The sequence below is a fragment of the Sus scrofa genome, chromosome 15, assembly GCF_054392235.1.
Source record: "Sus scrofa isolate SSC_HxYL_T2T_F1_AM1 chromosome 15, Sscrofa_HxYL_maternal_Yorkshire_Landrace_v2.0, whole genome shotgun sequence".
In the NCBI taxonomy this organism is placed as follows: domain Eukaryota; kingdom Metazoa; phylum Chordata; class Mammalia; order Artiodactyla; family Suidae; genus Sus; species Sus scrofa.
The window spans coordinates 119298570-119324813 of record NC_139397.1 but is presented as its reverse complement, the minus strand read 5'-3'; the positions used below and the strand labels follow the sequence as shown (position 1 = coordinate 119324813).

General features: G+C 43.4%; 1 protein-coding gene and 1 long non-coding RNA gene across 8 annotated transcripts in view; one reads left to right on the top strand and one right to left on the bottom strand.

Moving 5' to 3' along the window:
• The window catches only part of LOC146396078 (uncharacterized), a 1511729-nt gene that overhangs the window by 473331 nt on the left and 1012154 nt on the right, over positions 1–26244 (top strand). The gene's annotated exons all lie outside the window — the stretch shown is intronic.
• Positions 17–24839, bottom strand: CASP8 (caspase 8). 7 transcript variants are annotated; one of them, XM_021074712.2, is made up of 11 exons: positions 24721–24839; positions 22680–22719; positions 22084–22148; positions 16274–16611; positions 12924–13029; positions 11943–12081; positions 11518–11562; positions 10444–10529; positions 7940–8081; positions 3427–3928; positions 17–1467 (listed from the first exon to the last, which is right to left on the bottom strand). In XM_021074712.2, the coding sequence occupies exons 4-11, from the start codon at positions 16576–16578 to the stop codon at positions 1332–1334; spliced, it is 1461 nt and encodes a 486-aa protein (XP_020930371.1). In that variant the 5' UTR covers positions 16579–16611; positions 22084–22148; positions 22680–22719; positions 24721–24839; the 3' UTR covers positions 17–1331.

The following is a 26244-nucleotide window of genomic DNA, read 5'->3' as shown; positions in this document are numbered from 1 at the left end:
AACACTCTCCAAGGAATAATAAGAAAAATTATATTTATTCCATTAAAAAAAAGTTCATATTTTTAAAATTAGCTTTGAAAGATAATTTACTAAATTACTAAAGATTTGAAATGAACAGATAACGGGCAAATGCATAAAAGAGGCACAGCATTGTTAGCAAAAAAGCAAATCATATTGATTGCTATAGAAGCATGTATATATTCTAAGTACTGAAAGCCTAAAAAGCAAGTTTGGAAATACAAATAATAAAATATTTAGAATCGTTTAAAGTTTCTAACACAAGAATTTTTTTTTTAGTTTTTTTTTTTTAATTTGTAAATTAGTGTGTACAATAATTTGGGAAGTAGTCCCAGAAGTATAAAGTTAAAACTCTATTAACATCAGTCCTCTTAAAAGTGGGCTGAAAGCTATACTTACAACTAATTTTAAACAAGGAAAATCATTCAAAAGCCAGGCTTTTGAAATCAAAGTCTAAACAGAGTCAGGGAGTCTTTTCCTACTGACAAGTAAAGTCTTCTCATGGCTCAGAGGCAGAGGCTCATGTGTTTCTGAGGTTGCTGGTCACACTCACATCAGCAATCAGGGGCCATGGCTCTCTCACTGTCAACATCAAGCTTCCGGAGTCATCTGTGAGTGAGCGCGCTGGCTCTCCTCTTGCATACCAATTGAATAGCTCATATGCTTTCCCATAAAATCACATCCAGTCCGCAGAAATTAAGTCTGAACCAGGAATAGGGAATCAGCCCTCCTCAGGAGGGGACTGAGATTATGGTTTTTCTCAATGCCTTCTCCTAACATTTTATTTTTATTTAATATGGATTTTTCTTCCATGATTGCTGATTTAATTTTAAAAACCTTCATTTATTCTGAGCTCTCAAGTAGGAAACTTTTCCTTTGTGCTACCATTAACTCTGTGTTTGAGGTTAAAACTTTGGAATGACTTCCTTAATTTTTTTTTTTTTAATACTTAACAGTTTGAAGAGAATTCAACTGAATTATTCTGGGCTGAAGGTAGATGAAAGATGTGGGAAGAACATTCATCTGCTGTTTTTGATCCTTTGTGATGTTACATTTCTTTAAACTTTTTATCTTTTAAAATATAACTGTTTGTATCTGCTAGTTTATTTTTAAACTTTTTCATCGAATTAAAAATAATTCAAATCATGCCTGTAGCTGTTACAGCCTAGCTATTGAAAAGTCAAAGATTTAGCTTTGAATTTGCATAAAAATGACTCAGGCACTACCCCTTCAATCTAGCCCACCCCCCAAAATAGGGAAAATAGCAGCCCTTCAATAAATTAAGCATAGTGTTATGCAATCAAACAATAGCATTAATTAAGAGGAAAGAAGAGTTTTTTTCTCAGGGTGAAAGTAGGTTGTGGCATCTGTTTGCCCATATTCTTCTTATCATCCTTATTGCTTACTTCAAAGTTCACCTTGGTGAGGATGGTAAGAATATCTTCACCCCTGAAAAACATAACATAACTTTGTAATCATCTGTAGGGGAAAAAATCAACTGGTAAACCCTTCACCTGCTGTGATCTCTGATTGTTATTTCCCTCGAACATTAGGTGTTTGAAATGATAAGTTGCTAAACCAAGGAGTTCCTGTCGTGGCTCAGTGGTTAACGAATCCAACTAGGAACCATGAGGTTGCAGGTTCGATCCCTGGCCTTGCTCAGTGGGTTAAGGGTCCGGCGTTGCCATGAGCTGTGGTGTAGGTTGCAGAAGAGGCTCGGATCCAGTGTTGCTGTGGCTCTGGCGTAGGCCGGCAGCTACAGCTCCGATTTGACCCCTAGCCTGGGAACCTCCATAGGCCGAGGGTGTGGCCCTAGAAAAGCCAAAAAGACTAAAAAAAATAGTTGCTAAACCAAGACCTACCACAGCTTTCCAGGTGAAGAATTTATCTTAGAGCTTAATAACTTATCTCTGGTTTACTCAGGATCATTGCCTCAACGCCTGCCCCCAACATTCTCTGCCTCAAATTGGCGTTTTTGTCCATGGACTCACCTATGATGTCATCAAACTTTAGTCAAGTGGAAATCAAATGTCTCTTTCAGCCACCCCACCCTTTTCTTACTAGCCTCTCTTTTTTCTTTGCCTTTTCTAGGGCCGCTTCCGAGGCATATGGAAGTTCCCAGGCTCCCAGGCTAGGGGTCTAATCGGAGCTGTAGCCGCCGGCCTACACCACAGCCACAGCAACGCGGGATCCGAGCCTCTTCTGCAACCTACACCACAGCTCATGGCAACGCCGGATCCTTAACCCACTGAGCAAGGCCAGGGATCAAACCCGCAACCTCATGGTTCCGAGTCGGATTCGTTAACCACTGCGCCATGATGGGAACTCCCTCACTAGCCTCTCTCTCTCTTTTTTTTTTTTTTTTTGTCTTTTGTCTCTTGTTGTTGTTGCTATTTCTTGGGCCGCTCCCGCGGCATATGGAGATTCCCAGGCTAGGGGTTGAATCGGAGCTGTAGCCACCGGCCTACACCACAGCTACAGCAATGCGGGATCCGAGCCTCTTCTGCAACCTACACCACAGCTCACGGCAACGCCGGATCCTTAACCCACTGAGCAAGGCCAGGGATCGAACCCGCAACCTCATGGTTCCTAGTCGGATTCGTTAACCACTGCGCCACGACGGGAACTCCTCACTATCCTCTCTTAACAGCTTAGTTGGGCAACCTGTTCATTCACTTCTGTTGCTAGCCTCCTGGAACCTCGCAGGATTCCTGGTCTGTTGCAAAACGAAAATGTAGCGGGGATGTTCTGGTTCAGTCCTTTATCTGCCATGGGCAATTCTTGCTCTTCATACACTTATAACATAATGAGACGTAGAACTAGAAACAACCTGCGGAAGATTCCTTGCTACTTATCTGCTGGTTGTGTGTGTGTGTGTGCATTTGGTGAGCTGTGCCACACAAAACCATCATTTAGCTAAAGGAAACATCAGCTGCAATAAATGAGGGAAAGATATTTTCCCACATTTTGTGTGGCTTCAAATCCGGCCAAATTCGTGGGAATATAAAAGGTTTCTCCTCTTTGGCACTTACTTTCCACAAGAGGGTTTGAGGTTGGTTAGCTATTAAAGAGCTTTGACAGGGTTGGAGGAGGTTGAACGTTGAAATGGGCTACTGCCTTCTTGGAAGCCTTCCCAACTAGTTGAGTCGGTTCAGTCATGTTTCTGCCTAGAGATAGAGCTGGACTCCATGACTTTACGACGTGGCCAACGCTATGACACCCTGATTGTCGTATGAGGTCCTAAATAGAAGAAACTCCTCAGGAAGTATCTCAGTTTTTTCTATCGGTCAACTCAAGATGCTCACACTTGCCGTCTCTCCCCCATCGCAACTGACCTGAGAATTACAGCTAGGCGATCCACAGCCAGATACTTCGAGATGAATGCAAGTTTGAAGAAACAAAAATTACCTGGGACATCTTTCTTTCAGGCTCTGGCACAGTGATTGGATATACCAGGTCCCCTCCATGGTGCTTCGGTAAGAAACACAGTTGTTCACAGTGGCCATCCCCAGCAGGAAGTCCGCCTCGTCTGGGATATATCTCTTCTGAAGTGATGAATCCATTTCTAAATAGGCTTCTGTCTGTTCTGAGTCTGTCTCAATAGCTATACCTTTCTGGTATTTATCCCCTTGACAAGCCTGAATGAAAAAAATTTTGGGTTTACCAAGAAGGGAAGGGCACTTCGAACCAGTGAAATAAGAGGTCAGATCATAGATGGGGGCTTCCCTCCCATCAGAGCCGTAGATGATGCCCTTGTCTCCATGGGAGAGGATGCAGCAGACAAAGCAGTCTTTGTCATTATGGTCCAAGTTTCGGTAGTATTCCAGAACATCACAGATTTCCTTTGCTGTGACATCTTTGTAAGGCCTTACTTCAAAATGAAGATCACTAAAGGTCTTGCTCAGAGCCGCTGAAAAGTGAAACAAGAAAAGTCACATTACACCACAATAGTTCCCAGACCATAACCCAAAACTAGCGAGAACATTGATCAGATAAGAATTTGAATGAAAACTGAAGAACAAACCTGTCTGGAGTTCCCATCATGGTTCAGTGGTTAACAAATCCAACTAGGAACCGTGAGGTTGCGGATTCGATCCCTGGCCTTGCTCAGTGGGTTAAGGATCCAGCGTTGCTGTGGCTCGGGCGTAGGCCGGCAGCTATAGCTCCGATTAGACCCCTTAGCCTGGGAACCTCCATATGCTGCAGGTGCGGCCCCAGAAAAGGCAAAAAGACAACAACAACAACAAAAGAATAAACCTGTCTATGTTAGTAGCTGGATTCCATTCACTTTATTTTTTGGCCATATCCTCAGCATGTAGAAGTTCCCAGGCCAGGGACTGAACCTACACCACAGCAGCGACCTGAGCCACAGCTGTGACAGCACCACATCCTTAACCCCCTGAGCCACCAGGGAACTCCACAGCTTTTAGTGTTTACTGCCACTAGCTGCAAACATTTCCAGTCCTGAGGCAAATGAGAAAGGGGAGAGTGCTATTACTGGCCTGTTGTCTTTTCTCAACTAGTGTACAAGATGGGTAAGCTATTATTTAGGCTTACAACATAACCAGTCTAAAATCTAACTGTATTACTTGCATAATCAGAAATAAGGTGCAAATAACTTTTCCTGGATAAAAGATCCATACTTATTTTATCCTAAACCTTCTCAAAACTGTTCATCAAAATACAAGATATGAATGTTTAAAAAGTCAAGTAGAACTAAAAGTCATTACCCAAAAAAAACAGCCGTCCCCTCTCTACTCCTCCCTATTACTTGGTCATGTTCTGTCTAGTCATTAGTATGAAGGCAGCCACTTTCAACTTTTAACTACTTTTTTTTTTTTTTTTTTTTAGTGTTAGCCTCCATTTTGTAATGAATTTGGGTACATTGTTATTTATTCATCTATAAATTTTAGACTTTTGAGTTCCCACTGTGGGTGATGAGCACTTGGTGCTCTTATACATTCACAGCTTCTACTGAAAGCAATAGAAATATTGCTACTACTATGTACACACAATATTCTTAAATTATGCATCCTTTCTTATTAATTTTTTTTTGTCTTTCCTGGAATTAGCAATTGCTTTATTTTTCATTGCTTTGTTTTCTACATACTTAATATTATTTTTTTCCCCAAATGCTAATAGATCTAGGCAACCTCAACATTTTCAGACTCCCTGTCTGATTCTTTGTTTTAAATTAAAATAGCGTAACTTTTGAGCACTGCATGCTTTAATAAATTGTTTTTCTTTTTTGTTTCAAGAGTCTCACCTATAAATCTAAGGTGGGTAGAGGTTAAGGTTTTGCCTCCCCTACAATTTCATCAAAATTAAAAACTAGGCTGAAAGGGAGAGGACCCAAAGCTCGGAAGCATAAAGTTCATATAAATCTGGGGTTAGCAAACACATAATGGGTGCCCATTTTTGTAAATAATTTACTGGGGAGTTCCTGCTGTGGTGCAGTAGGTTAATGATCCAGCTTGTCTCTGTGGGGGCGCCGATTGGATCCCCGGCCTACCGCAGTGGGTTAAGGATCTAGCATTGCTGCAGCTGTGGTGTAGGTTGCAGGTCTGGCTCAAGTTCAGTCCCTGGTCTAAGAACTTCCACTTGCCACAGGGGTGGCTGCAAAATAAAAAAATTAAAATAAAATGAAAGTTATTGGAAAACAGCCATAAAAAATAGCATATCTTTAAGATGTACATTATGATATGAATAGTGAAATGATTACTGCAGTAAATTTAGTAACATATTTCCTCAGTTACTCTGTGTGTGTGTGTGTGTGTGTGTGTGTGTGTGTGTGTGTGTAATGAAGGCACCTGAAACAGACTTTCTTCACATATTTCTAGTGTTCAATACAGCATTATTAACTCTGATCACCTTGCTGTACATTAGATCTCAAAACTTACTCATCCTGCATACTGCTTGCTACTTTGTACCCTTGATCAGAAATAGAATCAATACCCTAATAAAAATGATTTAAGAGTAAATAAATGAAAATCAAGGTCTGAAACCTATTTTTCAATAACAAGATACATGGTTGTGATGAATGGTGTAGTCAGTGAACTTAAGTTCTGTGGGTTTTTTAAAACCTTAGAATAGATTTGCATAAATAAACAAATGTTAACCGAAACCATTCATTGAGTCCTGGTGATTAAAATCAGCCTATCTTGGAGTTCCCGTCGTGGCGCAGTGGTTAACGAATCCGACTAGGAACCATGAGGTTGCGGGTTCGGTCCCTGCCCTTGCTCAGTGGGTTGAGGATCCAGCGTTGCTGTGAGCTGTGGTGTAGGTCGCAGACTCGGCTCGGATCCCATGTTGCTGTGGCTCTGGTGTAGGCCGGTGGCCACAGCTCCGATAGACCTCTAGCCTGGGAACCTCCATATGCCGCAGGAAACAGACCTAGAAGAGGCAAAAAGACAAAAAAATAAAAAAATAAAATAAATAAAATCAGCCTATCTTGAAGTTCCCACTGTGGCACAATGGGATTGGCAGGATTTCTGTAGCACCAGGACACAAATTCGATCCCCAGCCCCACACAGTGGGTTAAAGGATTCATCGTTGCCACAGTCGAAACTTTGGCTTGGATCTGATCTTTGGCCCCTAGCCTGGGAACTCCATATGTCTCAGGGGGGCCAAAATAGAAAAATACCAAATAGGAGTTCCCGTCGTGGCGCAGTGGTTAACGAATCCGACTAGGAACCATGAGGTTGCGGGTTCGGTCCCTGGCCTTGCTCAGTGGGTCAAGGTTTCGGCATTGCCGTGAGCTGTGGTGTAGGTCACAGACGCGGCTCGGATCCTGCGTTGCTGTGGCTCTGGCGTAGGCCAGTGGCTACAGCTCCGATTCGACCCCTAACCTGGGAAACTCCATCTGCAGCGAGAGCGGCCCAAGAAATGGCAAAAAGAAAAAAAAAAAAAAAGAAAAATACCAAATAAAATCAACCTATCTTAACTTTCTGAACTTTATTTTAAAAAAGCTCACTGGAGGAGTTCCCCGTCATGGCTCAGCAGTTAATGAATCTGACTAGCATCCATGAGGACGCAGGTTCGATCCCTGGCCTTGCTCAAGGGGTTAAAGGATCCGGCATTGCCATGAGCTATGGTGTAGGTCAAAGATTCGTCTCGGATCCTGCGTTGCTGTGGCTGTGGTGTAGGCCAGCAGCTACAGCTGCAATTCAACCCCTAGCCTGGGAAACTCCATATGCCATCGGTGTGCCCCCACCCCCAGCAAAAAAAAAAAAAAAAGTCATTGGAATTTCTCTTGGTGGTGATTTGGTGGCGAGCTGCAGCTCGGATTCAATCCCTGGCCCAGGAACTTCCAAGTGCCATGAGTGTGGCCAAAAAAGAAAACAAAAAAACAAATAAAAAAGCTTATCATTGCATTTTATAAACCTCTTAGTAAGATTTGATATTTTATGTTTATATATACATCACTTTGATTTTAAAAATTACTTCAAAAAAAAAAGCAGAAAACTGGAAAATACATATGAATGTTCTTCACTTCCACAGGGAAATGTGGTTATATCCATCTTTTTTTTTTTTTTTTTTTTTTTTTTTTGCTTTTTAGGGCCACACCCGAGGCACATGGAGGTTCCCAGGCTAGGGGCTGAATCAGAAATACAGCTGCCAGCCTGTGCCACAGCCACAGCAATGCAGGATCCGAGCTGTGTCTGTGACCTACACCACAGCTCATGGCCAGATCCTTAACCCACTGAGCCAGGCCAGGGATCGAACCCTCAACCTCACTGTTCCTAGTCAGATTCATTTTGGCTGCCCCACGACGGGAACTCTGTTTTTGTTTTGTTTTGTTTTGTTTTTTTATCTATCTTTTTTAAAACCTGTGGCCCTGTTGATTCAGCTTTTATTCTTGCCTTTTGATAAAAACATAAGTGTTAGAAATATTTCCCTTCCCTTTTGGGTTCTTCTGTACCTGCATCCAAGTCTGTTCCATTTCTATCCTTAATGTTGTGAAGTCTGGCTATATTCTTCCGTGCTACACTAAAATCATAATTGTTGAAGATCAAACAGTATCCCCGAGGCTTGCTTTTCATTCGGTAAACTGCTTCTGATGCCTGGAAAACAAAAAACTCCAACTCAGGAGCTGACTCTGTGGGTCCAACACTTGAGATGTGAACAAACAACCCCAGGTAAGAGCGGAGGCATGTCCTCAGCTAAACTGGGATCCGAGTGCACTTTTCACAGCCCCGCCCCAACTTGGCACTTCTCCCCCAAGGAACTAGTTTCCACTCATTCCCACCCACCAAGATCCCCAGACTTCTGCCCCCCAGTTAGTGTGGAACAGCAGTGTCCCACACTCAGGTTTCCTGAGCATATTTATGAATAGTGTTGTCATCACACTGTATTGGTATGATTTTTTTTTTTTTTTTTCTTTTTCCAGCCACACCTGAGGCACATGGAAGTTCCTGGGCCAGGGGTAGAGCTGCATCTGAGGCTAGGCCACAGCAGCACCGGAACTGAGCTGCATCTACGACCACAGCTTGCTGCAACGCCAGATCCTTAACCCACTGAACAAAGCCAGGGGTCAAACCCGAATCCTCACGGATACAATGTTGGGTTCTTAACCCACTGAGCCACAACAGGAACTCCCGTGTTGGTATTATTCATTCTCCTTTCTTCTCAAAGCAGAGGACATCTATGCCAGGGACTAGGATATATTTCTAATTGGGCAGGAGTTGCTGGACATATGGGTGTCCTCATGCTGTCTCTGAGCTGCCACTTTGTGACCTTGTGATCCCCCTGGCTCTCTGCTCAACTCATCCAGGTTTCTGGGCTAACAGCTGAGGGCCTGCCCGTCACACAACATGGCCCCAGGATTTTTAAAGCTGACGGCTTAATCCACTTCTGAGGATCACAGGGACAGGAGGATAGAGATGTGCCAGTCGCAGGTCTTGGCTGTGCTACAGGTTATAGTATCTAGACTCCAGCACTTGACAGTATCAGTCAGAGGAGAGGCGGTGACCTCCTAACTTTTCCAGGGCTGTTTCAGTGCTAAACTAAGGTAGTTAACATTTATTGGGAAATCCGTGCAGTTTCTGGAGGCAGAGAAAAGGGCCCCAGGCTAGGGGGCCAAATTCCTGGCTCTACTATTTAATAACCTTAAGACTTTGGACAAGTTACATGATCTCTCTTGCACTCGGTAGCATTAGCTGATGGATGGGCAAGACGCTTGCAGAGTGCTTCACTGTTCACCAAGTGCCGCGTGACTTTGGTTAATTCTTGATGTTCAGACTGAGAGAGGTCTGGTAATTTGCTCAGGAGCCCGCTAATAAATGGTCTCTCTCGGAGTTCCCGTCGTGGCGCAGTGGTTAACGAATCCGACCAGGAACCATGAGGTTGCGGGTTCGGTCCCTGCCCTTGCTCAGTGGGTTAACGATCCGGCGTTGCTGTGAGCTGTGGTGTAGGTCGCAGACGCGGCTCGGATCCCGCGTTGCTGTGGCTCTGGCGTAGGCCGGTGGTCCGATTCAACCCCTAGCCTGGGAACCTCCATATGCCGTGGAATCGGCCCAAGAAATAGCAACAACAACAACAACAACAACAACAAAAAAGACAAAAAAATAAATAAATAAATAAATAAATGGTCTCTCTCAAGCTTAATTAGAAGTCTCCCACTACAGGGAGTTCCCATCGTGGCTCAGTGGTCAACGAATCCAACTAGGAACCATGAGATTGCAGGTTCGATCCCTGGCCTTGCTCAGTGGGTTAAGGATCCAGCGTTGCCGTGAGCTGTGGTGTAGGTCGCAGACTCGGCTCGGATCCCGTGTTGCTGTGGCTTCAGCGTAGGTTGGCTACAGCTCCGATTGGGTCCCTAGCCTGGAACTTTCATATGCCAAGGGAGTGGCCCTAGAAAAGGCAAAAAGGCAAAAAAAAAAAAAAAGAAAGAAAGAAAAAAAAAAGTCTCCCACTAGACTTCTAGCATATAGGGTTTCCTCTGCTTCCCGCCACAGAGAGAAGTGAATGGACTGGTGAGTCAGGATGCGGTCAATTGTTGAAGGCTGTAGAAACAGAAGTGATTATATCTGGAAAGGCAATTCTTGGGCCAGCTCACCCGGATGAGAACATAGAGACACTTGGATCATGAGCATTTTGCTGCTTACACCTAATCACGAAGGAGAATCAGTTTTTAAATGCCAAGCTAAAAAAAAAAAAAAAAAAAAAAAAAAAAAAAAAAAGACAACTTTTTTCCAATCCTGCTCATCTTTCCCCCCAAAGCTCTCTGCCCTTGAGGCTGATGCAGCTGCCGAAAGACGAGGTTAGAGGCTCCCTACCCCTCTGTCCTCCAACTATTCCAATAGAAATAGAAACTTAATACACAGGAAACCAAAGAGCTGTTCAGTTTTATCTGGAAGCTAAAAATGCTCAGGAATCCGATAAATAGTATCTGCAGCGCAAAGGGAAAAGGCGACGGGAAGATACCTCTGAATCACTGTCCTGTTCTCCCAGACAGTCCGACATGGCCAGCTCTCCCAGGGACCCCTCCTGGATCACCAGTTGAGACATATCTGGAAAGAGACACGGCAGGGAAGTTCCTTTGGTAAGGAGGGACATGGCACTCGGGACAACGTAAGGTCCCTTTTGATAGGGATGGAGTAGACACGGGTAGTTATAGAAGTCCCAATAAAGAATCATAGATAGAGAGGGAAATCTAGGGGACACTGGGAGATCACCGAGAGTTAATAAATTGCTCAAAAAAGCCATCAGAGCAAGGCAGGCTTGCTCGGCTCGTGGAAGGAAGTTCAGAATTGCCTCAGGTCATTGGGTGGGGGATGGAAGGAGACCTTCGTTCAGATTCAGACCAAGACAGGAATTTGAGGACCGCCCTTCTGCTGATTTGAATACACACCTTACAGGATACCAAGGAGGAGCTGCTACTCCCCAAAAGGAAGAGGTGGGCTTTTCCAACCCCCACTCCCCTTGGATGATAAAACTGTAGCCTACCTAATCCTCCGGGAAGACCCTCTTGCCCGCCTGCTTGCATCTCTCACAAGCGTTCCGTCCTAATCAATCTATTTCTTGCCTATCCCTTTGTCTCTCGCTGAATTCCTTCTGCGAGGAGGCATAAAGACCCTGAACCTCCACAAGTCCAGACATCAGGTGAGTGCTCATTTAAAAACGTGGGTTCAAGTCTCCATCTGGGTTTAGGCCAGGTTCAAGTCCTGGCATATGGGTTCAAGTCCCAGTCTGTGGTCTGGCTAGGTTCCAGCCGTTAGTGCTGTCCGTTTCATTTTGAAAGTGAGAATTCACAAACCGCCTTAAATATAATATCCATGCAGTCCACAGAGTAAGTGAAAATCTTATCACTGACCAACTGCCCTCATTTCAAACTTGGGGCTGCAGGGCCTCTGTCTTTTGACAGCTTCGACATCTACCAACCTGCAGAGAAAGTGTCAACGTAGCCACTGCTATTAGCAGAGCAGGTCTCTTGGGTCTATGAAGCTCTCAGGGGGTAAATTAAACTAAAGAAACCTGGAAAACATCTCCAAGCATTACCATTTGAAAATTCATCCGAAGCACTTTCAAGGCTCATTCTTCGATCTGAAGTTTAAAAGCAAACAAACAAACAAACATTTGATTTGAAACAGCTGTGACATAGAGGGCTCAATCAATTTATGACTACCATTTGCTGATTCACAGCTCTTAGGTTTTTTTTTTTTTTTTCTTCTTTTAAGGGCTGCACCGCCAGTGTACGGAAGTGCCCACGCTCGGAACTGTAGAGCTGCAGCTGCCGGCCTACGTCACAGCCACAACTACGCCAGATCCGAGCTGTATCTGTGATCTATGCTGCAGCTTGCAGGAATGCCAGATCCTTAACACACTGAGTGAGGCCAGGGATTGAACCCGCATCCTCATGGATACTAGTCAGGTTCCTAACCTACTGAGCCACAACAGGAACTCCACCGTCAGGTTATTTTTACCTTTGTTTAATTCTTCATAATCACAGATTTTCTTCAGCAGGGCCTTGTTGATTTGTTCACAGATTCTTTTCAGAGTCTCCAAATTTCTTTCCCCTAGGATGGCCCTCTTCTCCATCTCTATAAACATATCAAGCAAGGTCTAGAGGGAGGAGATATAAAGTTGGAAAACTGGATGGAACCATATTGGCTTTTATTTATTTATTTATTTATTTATTGTCTTTTTTTTGCGGCATATGAAGTCCCCAGGCTAGGGGTCGAATTGGATCTGTAGCCGCAGGCCTACACCGCAGACACAGTAATGTGGGTTCCGAACCGTGGCTGCGACCTACACCACAGCTCACAGCAACGTCAGATCCTTAACCCACTGAGCAAAGGCAGGGATTGAACCCACATCCTCATGGATACTGAGCCACAGCTGGAACTCCCCATTATGGCTTTTTTTATTATTTTTTTTTATTTTTTATTTGCTTTTTAGGGCCCCACCCAAAGCATATGGAGGTTCCCAGGCTAGGTGCCAAATCGGAGCTACAGCTGCCGGCCTACACCACAGTGATGGGGGATCTGAGCTGTGTCTGCGAACTATACCACAGCTCACGGCAACAGCGGATCCTGGACCACTGAGCGAGGCCAGGAATCAAACACATCCTCACGAATACTAGTCGGATTCATTTCCACTGCACCACAATAGGAACTGCCCCCATACTGGCTTTTAGATTCATTTTTTTCACTGCCACTTTCTCCAAACCAAGTGCCCACCCTAGCTTCCCAAGACCCTGCCTTGTTCCTGAAAATTAATATGAGCAGCACTTTACAATATACAAAGGCAATGCATCTACAGCACTCATGCCTGACAACGTTCTCCCCTGATAAAAAATTGAGACTTCAGGTTACTTTTACCGACTCACATTCTCTTTGGTCTCAGAAGTCCCCACTGGCTGACTCACCCTCAGGACTAAATCTCGGTGAGACACCAGGTCTTACCATGTCATCATCCAGTTTACATTTGGCAATCTCCTGACTCAAAAAAAACTTAAAGTCCTTCAATTCCGACCTGGTCACATTTTCGGAAATCTGAAAAAGCATGACCCTGTAGTGGGAAACAGAATCACTTTTAGAACTACTTTCTTCAATAATTTCCCATTTGATACATGAGTCCCAGTGCACTTGTTTCCTATGGCTCACTTTAAAAAGCTAGCTAGCTAGGGAGTTCCCTGGTGGCTCAGTGGGTTAAGGATCTGGTGTGGTCACTGCTGGGACACAGGATCAGTCCCTGGCCTGGGAACTTCTGCATGCTGCAAGTGCAGCCAAAATGATAAGTAAAAATAAAATAAAGCCAGCTAATGACTTGATTTATAGGTTTAGTCCTTGGAAAGGGGTGTATTGACACTGAGACTACTGATTCATGCCCAATTAGCCCACTTTTTTTTTTTTTTTTTTTTTTGGCTTTTTAGGGCCTCTCCTGCCATATATGAAGTCAAAGTCCCCAGGTTAGGGGTCAAATTGGAGCTGCAGCTGCTGACCTATACCACAGCCACAGAAACATGGGATCCGAGCCACATCTGCAATCTATACCACAGCTCACGGCAACATTGGATCCTTAATGGAGCAAGGCCAGGGATCAAACCCACGTCCTCATGGATACTAGTTGGGTTCATTACCACTGGGCCACGACAGGAACTCCCGAAAATCAAGATCTTGTTGCAATAGAAAAAGGCTTTGATATTGGATATTGTGCTTGTCAGAATGCAAATCAGATCATCGCTTCCTTAATTAAAACTAGTCAATGTTCTCCCAGCCACTGCCTTCAGCAGGAAGGCCAAACACTTCCCTCTGGAATAGACTTTTGTAAACTGAGCCGAGCTGACCTCTTCTCCAGCCACTCCTCGCCGTCGTCCCCCCATCTCCTCTCCAAACCCAACCAGCTGCTCTGCCCCTCACCCTTTGATGCTGTGCCCCCGACACCCCCATTTCATTGTGCACCTCCAGACAACCCCTCATCCACCAACAGCTCAGGCACTGCCTGCCTGTCCTCAAGGCTACATTCAGCCCGCTGTGCCTGGGTGTCTCTAGAAGGGTAACACACGCTGTAACTGTCTGTTTATGATGAGTTCCCTGAGAGTGGAATCAGTGCCCTTTTGGTTTCCAAAAGCACAGAGGGTCATGAGATACAGGGTTTAAGTGCAGGGGACCCTGGCTCCTGGTGTTGGAACCTTTGATCCACCATCAAGCTGTGGGCTTTTAGACATGTTATACATTTTTATCTGTAGACTGTGGATAGTATTATATCCACCCCACTGGGAGAGGTTGAGGATGACATAAATAAGTGTACCTGAAACCCTTAAACCAAGCTTTGGCAACACACTAAGTGTTCAAACATGGCAGGTATTATTATTTCCCAAAATACGATAGGCTCTTGGGATATGCTTGTTGATTGAATAAGGGAATATTTTATACGGCAGCAAATCTTTTGCTATTATGGTATAATGGAAAATAACTTCAATACAAAAACATGTTAACTTCAAAATTAAATTAGAAAATGAAAATCTGAAAATAAAAACATGGTCGACCCTTGAACAACATAAGTTTGAAGTGCGTGGGTCCATATGTACATGGATTTTTTTTTCAATAAATACCTAACACAGTACCACATGGTCTGCAGTCGGATGAATCTGCAAATGTGGAACCTAAGATACAGGGGTGGACTCTAAGTTATAAGTGGGTTTCCAATTGTGCAGAGAGTCCTCACCCCCAACTCCCATGTTGTTCAATGATCAACTGCAGTGTAGAAGCAGCGGTTACTCAGTATTATCACCCACTCCATCCTTCTCAGAAAATCTCTGCCCTAGAAGTGGTTCTGTGATGTTTTCTCAGTTTGGCCAAGATTGGGTCCAATCAAAAGCTATCTCCCCTTTTAACCTTATCACAAGACATCTTGCCTTTCTACATCTCGCATTACTGACATCTGCTGACATTTCTGTACCATCATTGTCCAGAAAGAAACCTGGATGGTTTATAAGGTAATGATTTTATAGGTAGCAACGATAATTTGAAAAAAAATTTTTTAATGCCAAACCTGCAGTTTATGGAAGTTCCCAGGCTAGGGGTCGAACTTGGAGCTACAGTTGCCAGTCACAGCCACAGCCACAGCCATGTGGGATCCGAGCCTTGTCTGTGACCTACACCATAGCTCACAACACCACCAGATCCTTAACACATTGAGTGAGGCCAGGGATCAAACCTGCATCCTCATGGGTCCTAGTCAGTTTGTTACTGCTGAGCCACAACGGGAACTCTGATACTTTGAAATTTTAATTGTCTAGTGTTTTCTTATAACTGGAAAATGGTCACACTAGCATATTTCTCATTTCCTGGAAAATATTCAACAATGTTGAACAAGCAGTAGATTGTATCTGTGCTGACCCTTTTGCTCCCAAGCTAACATGTCAAAGATTTTTTTTTAATGATTTTTACTTTTTCCATTATAGTTGGTTTAGTGTTCTGTCTTGAAGATTTTAACAGACAGCTCCTGCCCTTGTTAGAGTCTCTTAACCCTCTAACAGAGGCCCATGTCCTCTGCTTTGGCAGTTTGCCTTGGCCTTGCTCACATGGCAGGAGTGCCACCTTCAGAAGACCAAGACGAGACCCTCCAGCTTTCCTAATTATGGAGCCATTGTTTTTTATGATTAGTTGGTGCCTTAATGAAAAGATTTTCATTATAAGGACTGTACAATTCTATTAAACCAAAGTTACCCTGGATTGAATAATAACCTTCCCCACTCTCCTTCCAAATTCATGTCCACCTGGTATGTGTAAATGTGACTTCATTTGGAAAAAGAGTCTCCGTGAATGTAATCTTGTTAAGATGAGGTCACAGCAGATTAGGATGGCCCTAATCCAGTGACTGGTATCATTAAAAGAACATGGAAATTTATTTTTCCTTTTTTTTCAGGGCCGCACCCATGGCCTATGGAACTTCCTGGGTTAGGGGTCAAATCAGAGCTGCAGCTGCCGGCCTACACCACAGTCACAGCAGCAAGGGATCGGAGCAGCGTCTGTGACCTACACCACAGCTCACGGTAATGCCAGATCCTTAACCCACTGAGCAAGGCCAGGAATTGAACCCACATCCTCATGGATACTAGTTGGGTTCGTTACCAATATGCCACCACAGAAACTCCCTCCAAATTTCTTCCTGTGGCCCTGATGGGACATCTTTGCAGTGTTCAAAGTCACACCACACACACAGCCTGCACACAGCCTCAGCCAGGCCCCTAAAGATATGTTCATTCGACCCCCACCTCCCAGGTCCACACCATGGACGTTCTCCCCACCTGTAGGCAGAGATCTGGGCCCTGCCTGGTATCCGAAGCTCACTCTCCATCTCCTCCTCATTGGTTTCCAGGTAATTGATCAGAAGATCCAGTCTATTCATTCGGAAAAGCAGTTCCTTCAAGAAGGACAAGTTGCTTTCCTCCAACATTCTCTTTTCTTGGAGCCTCTGGAATAACATCAGAGCATCTTTGATGGGTTCCTGCTTCCTATGTGGGATGTAGTCCAGGCTCAGGAACTTGAGGGAAGCCAGGTCATCACTGTCCAAATGTTCCCCAATATTATAGAGACATCTGTTGAAATTCATGCTGCTCAAGCGTTAGGAGGATGTAGTTGTAACCTAGGTCAAAACGCATTGTTATGTTCAGATGAGGAAGAAAACTACCACTTACTGTTGTGTGTGTGTGTGCGCAAGCGCGTTTGTTTTTTTAAGGCCGCACCAGTGGCATATGGAGGTTCCCAGGCTAGGGGTCGAATCAGAGCTGTAGCTGCCAGCCTACACCAGAGCCACAGCAACACCAGATCCGAGCTGCGTCTGCAACCTACACCACAGCTCACAGCAACGCCGGATCCTTAACCCACTGAGCGAGGCCAGGGATTGAACCCGCAACCTCATGGTTCCTAGTCGGATTCATTTCCGCTGTGCCATGATGGGAACTCTAAGGCTCCTGACTTTTTAAGCTTCATGCCTTTGCTGATTTTCTTGGATGAAACCACAAATTCTGACTGTCACTTGAGGTGGTGATCAAGTGAGCCAGGACCCATGTATTCCGTAAATTTGATGTTAAAATGAAAGCATAAAGGTAAATTTTAATGTACTTTTTTAAATGGTGCAAAAGACTTTGATGCTTTTAGTCTTGGTGTTTTTTTTTGAAACATCTTTGGAGGGATGGAGTAGGAGGTTGAGGTTCGCAGACATAAGCGACTACACATGAAGGGGATGATCAACAAGCCCCTGCTGCACAGCACAGAGGACTATAGTCAATGTCCTATGATCACCCATAATGGAAGAGAATATTTTTTAAAAGGAGTGTGTGTGTGTGCACATATATAATATATACATATATCACTAAATCGCTTTGCTATATAGCAGAAATTTATATAATATTGTAAATCAATTACACTTCAATTTCCTCCAATCCTGATTATAGAATGCTGGGGGTTATTTTGGTGAAAATTGAAAATATAATAAATTACAAAATTGTCACAGTTATCATTATTATATACCCCCCACACACACACATACACACAAAGGTGCATTTATATAAAAATTAGAGTCGGATTGCACATCCAACTATGTACACCTGGGTTTTGTTTTTGTTTTTGTTTTTACCCACTTAGTATTTAGAATGAACATTTATCCTACCATAAATATTCTTTTTGGGCATGTTTTTAGTGTTTCTTAATTTCCACCATGTGGAGATATCAAAATTTATTTTAAGCAATTTTCCATTTCTTTACTATTAAAAATAATATTGCATTGAGAGGTTTTTTCATGTATCCTGTACATATCTTTGATTATTTCCTTCTTGGAGTTATGGGCAAAACGTTTTTCTCCTTTTTAACCGACATTATTATTTAGACAAGTTTTCTTGGTTAGGAAAGCAGAAGGACAGTGTCTTGGAAATATACATTTTGGTTTACACTAGATTCATGAAGCCTGCAGAGCCTACATCATGTACTACAAAAGCAACCAATTATCATGAAAATATTTTTATTTAGGAAAGGTATCTTAAATGTGCAGCCAGCAACTAAAAGCATGTGTTCAAAGTACCACAAACAAGGAGTTCCCGTTGCGGTGCAGTGGTTAATGAATCTGACTAGGAACCATGAGGTTGTGGGTTCGATCCCTGGCCTTGATCAGTGGGTTAAGGATCTGGCGTTGCTGTGAGCTGTGGTATAGGTTGCAGATGCGGCTCAGATCCCGCATTGCTGTGGCTCTGGTTTAGGTCCGTGTCTACAGCTCTGATTAGACCCCTAGCCTGGGAACCTCCATATGCTGCGGGTGAGCCCCTAGAAAAGGCAAAAAGACCAAAAAAAAAACCAAAAAACAACAAACGAAAACTCCTGGATATTCAAGGGAACCAACTAGCAAGTTCATTCCTTAAATCGCACTCAATGGAAACACACGTGTGCTCAACAGGGTTTGTACGTGGACTCCCACCACAGCATGATATAACCTTGAACAATTAGAAACATTCCAAATATCCTCCAATAAAGAAATGGCTAAAAACCTAATCATACTACAGAACATTATGCAACAGCTAAGAAAATGCACCCCATCTTCTGAAATAAAACTGGATAGATATTCAAGACAGGTTATTATGACAATGAAAAAAGTGAGTTGCAATATAACCAAAAAAAATTATGCATCTGTTTTTTATTTTTTAGAAACAGATAAAACAATGAGACTTTCTGTCATTACAGACACACATATATACACATGAGCAGAAAACAATAAGATAAGGAAATTCTGGAAAGAAACAAACCTAACTCAGAAAGTACATCCAATCGTATTCACAGATCTTTGATGAAAACACACAGGAAGCTGCTAGAGTGGCTGCCTCAGAGGAGAGGAACTAAAGGCCTGGGGGTGGAGTAGGGTTGGAGGAGGCCCCGGGGTGGACAAGAAAGAGACTTGCTGTTCATTCTACACCCTTTGCACATCGTGAAGGTGTACCATTTGCATGTATTATTTATCCTAAATGCATATGTACTTAAATTAAAACCTCTAAGTAAAGACATATTTTTATTCCAATATATGAACCTAGAAATAATCTGAACTGGGCCCAGCTCTGTTTACTACCTTTAAATCCAGTGTCCTTCCATTTTTAACTGGCTCTAACCACTGTTAAAACATTGTTTTATGGAATAAAATTAACCAAAGAATCAAATGACAGCAGAATTATTTTTTTCTAATGCTAAAAATGCTTCTTGTATTCATTTTAGAAAATATAGAAAAGATAAACAGGTGAATAAAAATTGCCTATAATTCCATCATCCAAAGATAAATACCTAATATCTTACTATCTCTCTTAACAAATATTTTATGTACCTATATGTTCCCTCATATTTGAACACACCATATTTCTGAGAGGCAAGTGGATTTTTCCTCTGATAATAAACACATCTTTATGTCTTTATTTTTTCTACAACATGTATTTTAAAATCTGTAAGATTGTAATCATACAAATGGACAATATTTATCTAACCAGTCTCTGATTATATCTAGGATGATTTTACAATGCAAATCTCCATGTATACCTCTGATTACGTTAACAGAATTATCACTTAGAATAAATAGAAGTAGTATACTGAGACAAGAGCATATTTAATTAAATAGAATAAATAGAAATAGTATTACTGAGACAAGAAGAATAAAGCTTCTTAAGGCTCTTGTTATATATTCAATAGCATTTTCTGATAGTATGTGATAGATGTATACATGTATTAATTTTATTTATATATATATATATTTCCAAGGCCAGGATATCATTGGCTATTACATAACTGGTGTCCATCCTCTGTAGCCAGTTCACCTCAGTTGTATCATTTTTCTTGCTATAGCCTGGCCATGCAGTTTGAAGTGATTTTTTATATCTTACTAAAGTGGACACTTAGTGAAAAAAGCTAGAGGGGCTTCTTTTCTGACCCAGGCTTTCCGGAACATACTGCGGAATGGGATTCAGCCTTTGTTTAGATCACATCTCTGGTCGTAGTGCCTGGGAAGAATGAGCACCTGCGCTAGATTTTACACCGTTAACAACGGGCCACCTCTAGGTTCTGGCCTCAGTATAAGGACCAAAAAGGCACTTCCTTTTTTATGGATCTAAGTTTACCGCATGAGCTCATGACTTAGAAACTTTGTTAGAGTAATATTTTTAAAAGAATATTCATTGTTATATTTATCTCCTTCCTAAAACAGTAAAAGTAACATGTTCCTTGGAGAACTTTAAACAGAAAAGGAAAAGCCACCTAGAAACTTGCCATTTAGAAATAATCTGGGGGTCCATAGGGGAAAAACACCTCTTGTATAGAATGTTAAATGTAAGAATTAAATCAGTCCTATCTTTAATATTCATGTAAGCAAAAAATGGTGAAATAAAATATTTTAAATATTTTAAAAAAAAAAAGAAATAATCTGGGGGTGACACCTGGTGTTTTTTTTCCAATTTTATTCACATATTCATATATATATGCATAAAATATGCACATATCTACATATGCAGAACATAAAACTTTGAATATTTTGATACATAATGTATAAGGAGGAGGAGACAGGCAGGAATGGAAAGGCCTCCAAAAGTTTTCTTTCACTTTAAATTATATATCTCAATAATAAGTCCATATAAAGATATTTGTACTATATAATACATACCTAATATTTTTATAATAAATGTGTACCCCAAAGTACTTTGATATACGTAAATGCTTATATATGTGTTTATAACATATAACCATACAAGCATAACCATGTATTTTTCTTGTCTCATTTACTATAATCCTCTGAAGATATTGCTGTTACCCCCTCATTTTGCTATGGTGAAAAATCACTTTGGAAATAAGCTGGTGAGAAGCATCAGGCCCAGATTTGAGCATCTCACTCAAGGGCCTCAATGACAGACATCACAAAGATTTGGATTTCATTCTAATTACAGTTGGAAGCCAGTGAAGGAATTTAATGAAGAAAGACACATAATCAAAATGTTTTTGAAGATTATAAATTATTTAAAAATTGGAAAGACCACAGAAACCCCCAAAATACGAAAACTGGACTTTTTAACAAATCCACTAATGCCAAGAGAGGATTAGAACCTTACACACCAAGCCAATACATGCTGGAGCCTGGATTTAGACCTCAGCGTCTTATCCCAGAATCCTAAATCACCTTTTATGCCGCAATATAATTGCAAATAAATCTCATCAAATCACAAACAATCCTTCGGGCACCATTCCAGCAGCACCCTTGCTCCTTTGGGAAACTACCTCAAAGCTAGGGAAAAGGAACCCCAAATTTGCATTGGTCTTCTGAGACAACAATCTGTATCTCATTCAACGCTCAAGAGTACTTGAAAGCTGCTGTCAGGCCGAAACACTTAAGTGATAGTGTGGTCGCTCCCACAAGCCCAGGCTGGCTGCCCCAAACTGGGGGTTCCCCCAGAACCTGCCAGAGGTCCACCTTGCAGACAAACACTGTCCACTGCAGGCCCCAGCCAGCACTATCACACACCCCAGAAAATGTGTCCAAACCTCAAAAAACTTCTAGCCAAACCGAAGAGATGTGTGACTTCACCAATAAATGCTCAACCTCACAAGCACAAGTCTCTGATGACCAGTGTGTGGTTGCCATTATATTATTCCTGTACTATTCTGCACCCCTTCAATTTCTCAAAAAAATAAACAATTGAATTCTTAGGTGTGCACGCATGTATCTGTTGATGCATGTGTTTATATTGGTGGGTCTGTGTATCAGCAGATGGGTAACTATAGCAGGAAAGTCAGTTGAGATTTAAATTTTGGTTTCTATTTGATCATCTGCCCAGCATAATTGGCTTGAAGTATCATGAAAAAAACAAAAACAAAACAAAAAAACACCCAGGAATGACCAACCGAAGCCGGAGGGGCCTGGAGATCTGGGATCTGGGGACCCTCACCACAGCTCTCAGAGGAGCTGCTCCCTCTCCCAGGGTCCCCATCCCCACTCAAATACAAGGAACTCCCCATGGGCCCTGCGGCCACCAGCTCCCACACTCAGCGCCTAGAAAACCCTAAAATCAAAGGCTTTCCTCTCCAGAGGCCCATCCGACCTTACCGGAGGCAAATCCTGGGATCCTCACCGTGGCAGCCGCTTCACAGGCCTCTTCTCTCCTGGCCCATCTACGACAAGAATAAAAGTCGAATAAAGAACCAACAGCACAGCTCACTAACTTCCTGTTTTCGAAACTCCTGAGTCACTTAGGCTGAATGAGGTAGGCCAGCCTCCAGGCAGCACCTCCGTCTAGAGCTCCAGGAGAGAGCCCAAGAACAGGAGGCAGGGCTGGGCGGGGACCCTGGCCACTTGACCTTTGGCTCTGGCTGTGTGGCTTTGGGCAGGTCATTTTCCCTTGGACCCTCGTTTACCACTCTCTTCTTTCAAGGGTTTACAGATTTTGCTGCATTTGTGATGAAGACATCAATGTTTTCAATTCATGGAGCCTTCCTGCGTGGCCAGGAGGTCTAGAAATGGAGGCCCCTCACCACAGCTCTCAGAGGCTCTGCTGACCTTCAACAGAAACGCTCATGGTTTCCCCACTGGCCCTCAAATACAACGATCACCTCGTGACCCGGAGGCCACCAGGTCCCACTTTCAGCTGCCTAGAAAATTCTAGAAGCACAGTCCTTCCTTGCAAAGTTCCCAGCAGAACTTACCAAGGAGGCAAATCCTGGGGTCCTCACCACGGCCTGGGGCCTGGAGATACAACAGAGAACAAAATACACATTAACCCTGCCTTTTTGCTGTCAGTCAGTTGAAATGTTTTCTGATGATAAAAACAGAGGGGGATAAAATCAAATAACTCTCTTCTTCAGAACTGCTTTTTTTTTTTTTTCTCCCCAAGTGGAATATAAATTTTCAGAGGGCAGAGACCCATCTCACGGATGCCTGAGGATTAATGAGGTGTCTGAAAGAGCCCGGCCACCTGCCCAGGGCCGAGGAGAAGTGTGGTGGCCCTTTGCTACCCCTGACTCCACTCTGAGAATTATGAGGGAAAACACACCAACAGAATGAAGCCCTTTTCACGGCTAACTCTTAGGCCAGGAGGGTCTTCCTGACTCTCCCTCGAGACTCTCCAGAGCATCCAGCCAGTTGGTGTCCCGCTGTTTTGTGACTAGTTCCTGTCCTCAGCTGTGAGCATCACAAAAGCAGAGACTGAAACTTTTGTGTCCATGTTCCCAGGACACAAGAGTAGCAACATCTAGAATGTTACAAGGTTTCCTGCAAATCAACAAGGGAAAAAGAAAAACCCTATAGAAGGACAGTGGATAGAAACACAGGGTTCCCTGACCGGGTACTCAGATGGCCAAAGTGGATGAATGATGCTCAGACTCATGAAGAAGCTGAAAAATGCAAAATAAAGCAACGAGCTCCCTACTTTGTACGTATCAGATGGGCAAACGTTTGCAAGCTGGATCAGGCTAAGGATTGATGGGCACGTGCTTACACAGCCTTTACATAGGGTTGAGCAGCCTGTCCATTGTGGAAGAGCAAGTCGTGGTTACCAAGTGGGATATGGCCAAAAGCAGAACTTGCAGCGCAGTGTGCTTGCTTAAAAAAAGAAATAGAACAAGCTATGCAATAGGAACACAATACAAATAATTCTAATATGTAATACTAATTGCTAACACGTACTAAGTACTTAGGGCCAGTCACGGTTCTAAGCGGCTAAGGCTGTCATTATCCGTTTAAATCCCCATGGCCACCTCATGAGGGAGTATTAATCCCATTTAATGATAAGGAAACAGAGGTTTGGAGAAATTGCCTTCTTGCTCCGGGTCACACAGTTAAAAAAAAGGAGTGTATCGGTGGCGTTGGTGGTAGAGGGGTGAGCATAGCTGCCTTCCAAAAGTAGTGTACACACACAAAACAATGATACAGTTTGCGAAGATATGAGATCAATTCAGGGAAACATATCAAAAGATTTAGAGTTGTCTTTGGGAGTCAGTGAGGTGGGTAGGAGACAGAGTGGGAGTGGGAAGATGAAAGAAAATACCCAAAACACGGCAGAGTGGAGGGGGCTGTCCCCGGGGCTTCGTGACAAAGCGCTCCAGGGAACTGGCATCTGACCCCATGAGTAGCTCAACACTGTGCCCCAGGCCAAACAAAAAGAAGACAAACATAAGTAGGTATATAGTCTTGTGGAGTCTCCAAAGTAACCCAGCAGAAGAGAGTCACTGTGTCCCTGAGGCAGCAGAGGAACTGGAAATTCCTCAGAGTTCAAAAGTAGCAAAGCCAGTGGCTGTGGTTCAGACAGAAACTCACTCGGAGATCTGAGGCCCTGGCAGGACCCAGAAATGATTCCACGGCCCCTTGAGTGAGTCCCAGAAACGTGGTATCCAGAAGCCACCTCGGTACCAGGCACTCACCTGCTCCACCCCGTCCCGGCAACCTCACAGTCACCAAATTCCCGAGGCCAAGACCCCTAGACTGCCTAACTTCACACGTCCTGATTCCTGAGGCTGCTTCCTGGCACTTGAGAGAAAAAAAAAAAAAACAAAAAACCATGGAAACCCGGCAGAGAGGAAAGGGGTGGGGTTGGAAACGCCTCCTGGAAGGTTTCTTTTACTTTCGAACCACTCCAGCAGGCTTTGCTGCCTGCCCCAGAGGATTCATTTCCTGTTCCTCTCATTGCCACCCTCAGATTTTACTAGCAAATTCAACCAGGCTTTAAAACATCGCGAGATAAAAGAATACCCTGTGAAAACGTCCTCCAGCAGAAGGGCAAACTCTGGTCTTCGGTAAGATGGAAAGAAAATTCCTGAACAGAGAGAACGAGGAAATCAACATGATTTAGAAAACTGGAGAAGTGACTCACTCCAGCAGAAAAGGTTTATTTAAAGGAACCGATGCCCAATTTTCCACGCGTTCAGAAGAGGGAGATGACCGAGGATCAGCCTGCAAACTAAAAACCAGGAAGCTGGATTGACGTGCATTTCTACTGACCACATTTGGTGGTAATAAGCCCTGTAATTTTTAAAGGCAGGCTTGCGATTTCCTGTGACAAGTAAAGTGCCATTCTCCCTTGTAGGGGATCTGGGGCAAGGAATTGACCGCCTGTTCTGTGGTCTAAACCTCAGCACTGAAACCAGGGACCAGTCCCCTGTATCTTATGGCTAGAACGCTTCCTGGGTCAAAGCAGATCTCTAGCTGGGATGTGGGGAGATGCTGCATGGAAAGGGGGCAGATCTGGCTCAGCCCTGAGCAGGGATAACAGTCCCTGACCAATGCCCTGCCCTTGGGATTGGCAGTGAACCGTGCCTGTCCAGCGCTGAGTCCGGAGGGGTGGTAATGAGGAGATCTGTCCCCCAGAACCCTGAGCCCCAGGCCCTCCCCAGCTTTTCTTCCTCCTCCACCCTCTCCCCACCTTCTGCCTCTCTTTCCTACAGGAATTTTTTTCCTTTTTTTTTTTTTCTCCTTTGAAGGCCACACTTGCAGCATATGAATATTCCTCAGCTAGGGCTCGAATTGGAGCTGCAACTACCGGCCTACACCACAGTCATAGCAACACCAGATTTGAGCCACACCTGCCACCTATGCCACAGCTCGTAGCAACACAGGATGCTTAACCCATGGACCAAGGCTAGGGATTGAACCTGCATTCTCATGGATACTAGCTAGGTTCTTAACCCACTGAGCCACAACATGAACTCCCCTATTCGCATTTTTTAAAGGATTTTCTGCCTTTTTATTTTCCCATCTTGTACATTGTATAACCAAAACACCAGCAATAATACAGTACCTATATGTCGTACCTAAACATGGATTATCTCTAATTCTCACAGCAAGGCAGAGGATTGTTCCCCCATGTTATGGATGAGGAAACTGAGGCTCAAACAGACACTCAGTTTCAAACCCAGTCCTGTCAGACCAAACTCAAGGATCTTTTTCACTGTAATACCCTCTTCCCCCTCCGCAACACTTCAGATTTGACCTGAACCATGTGGTTGGAAGAGCTGTAAATTTAAATTAAGACAATGACCTATGCACAAAAAGTCAGATCTCCTAAGAAAAAAGGAGGTGGCCTAATGGCACCAGCTAACATTTAATAAACACTTTATGTGCCAGGCACAGCCACCCTAACAGACTCATTTCACCTTCAAAACAATTCCCAGAAGGGGACCCTATTTTTGCTCCCACTTTATGAACAAGGAAACTAAGGTTTGGGGTGGTCGACAATTTGGCCAAGTACCTTCCGAAAATGAGTGGCAGAATGAGGCT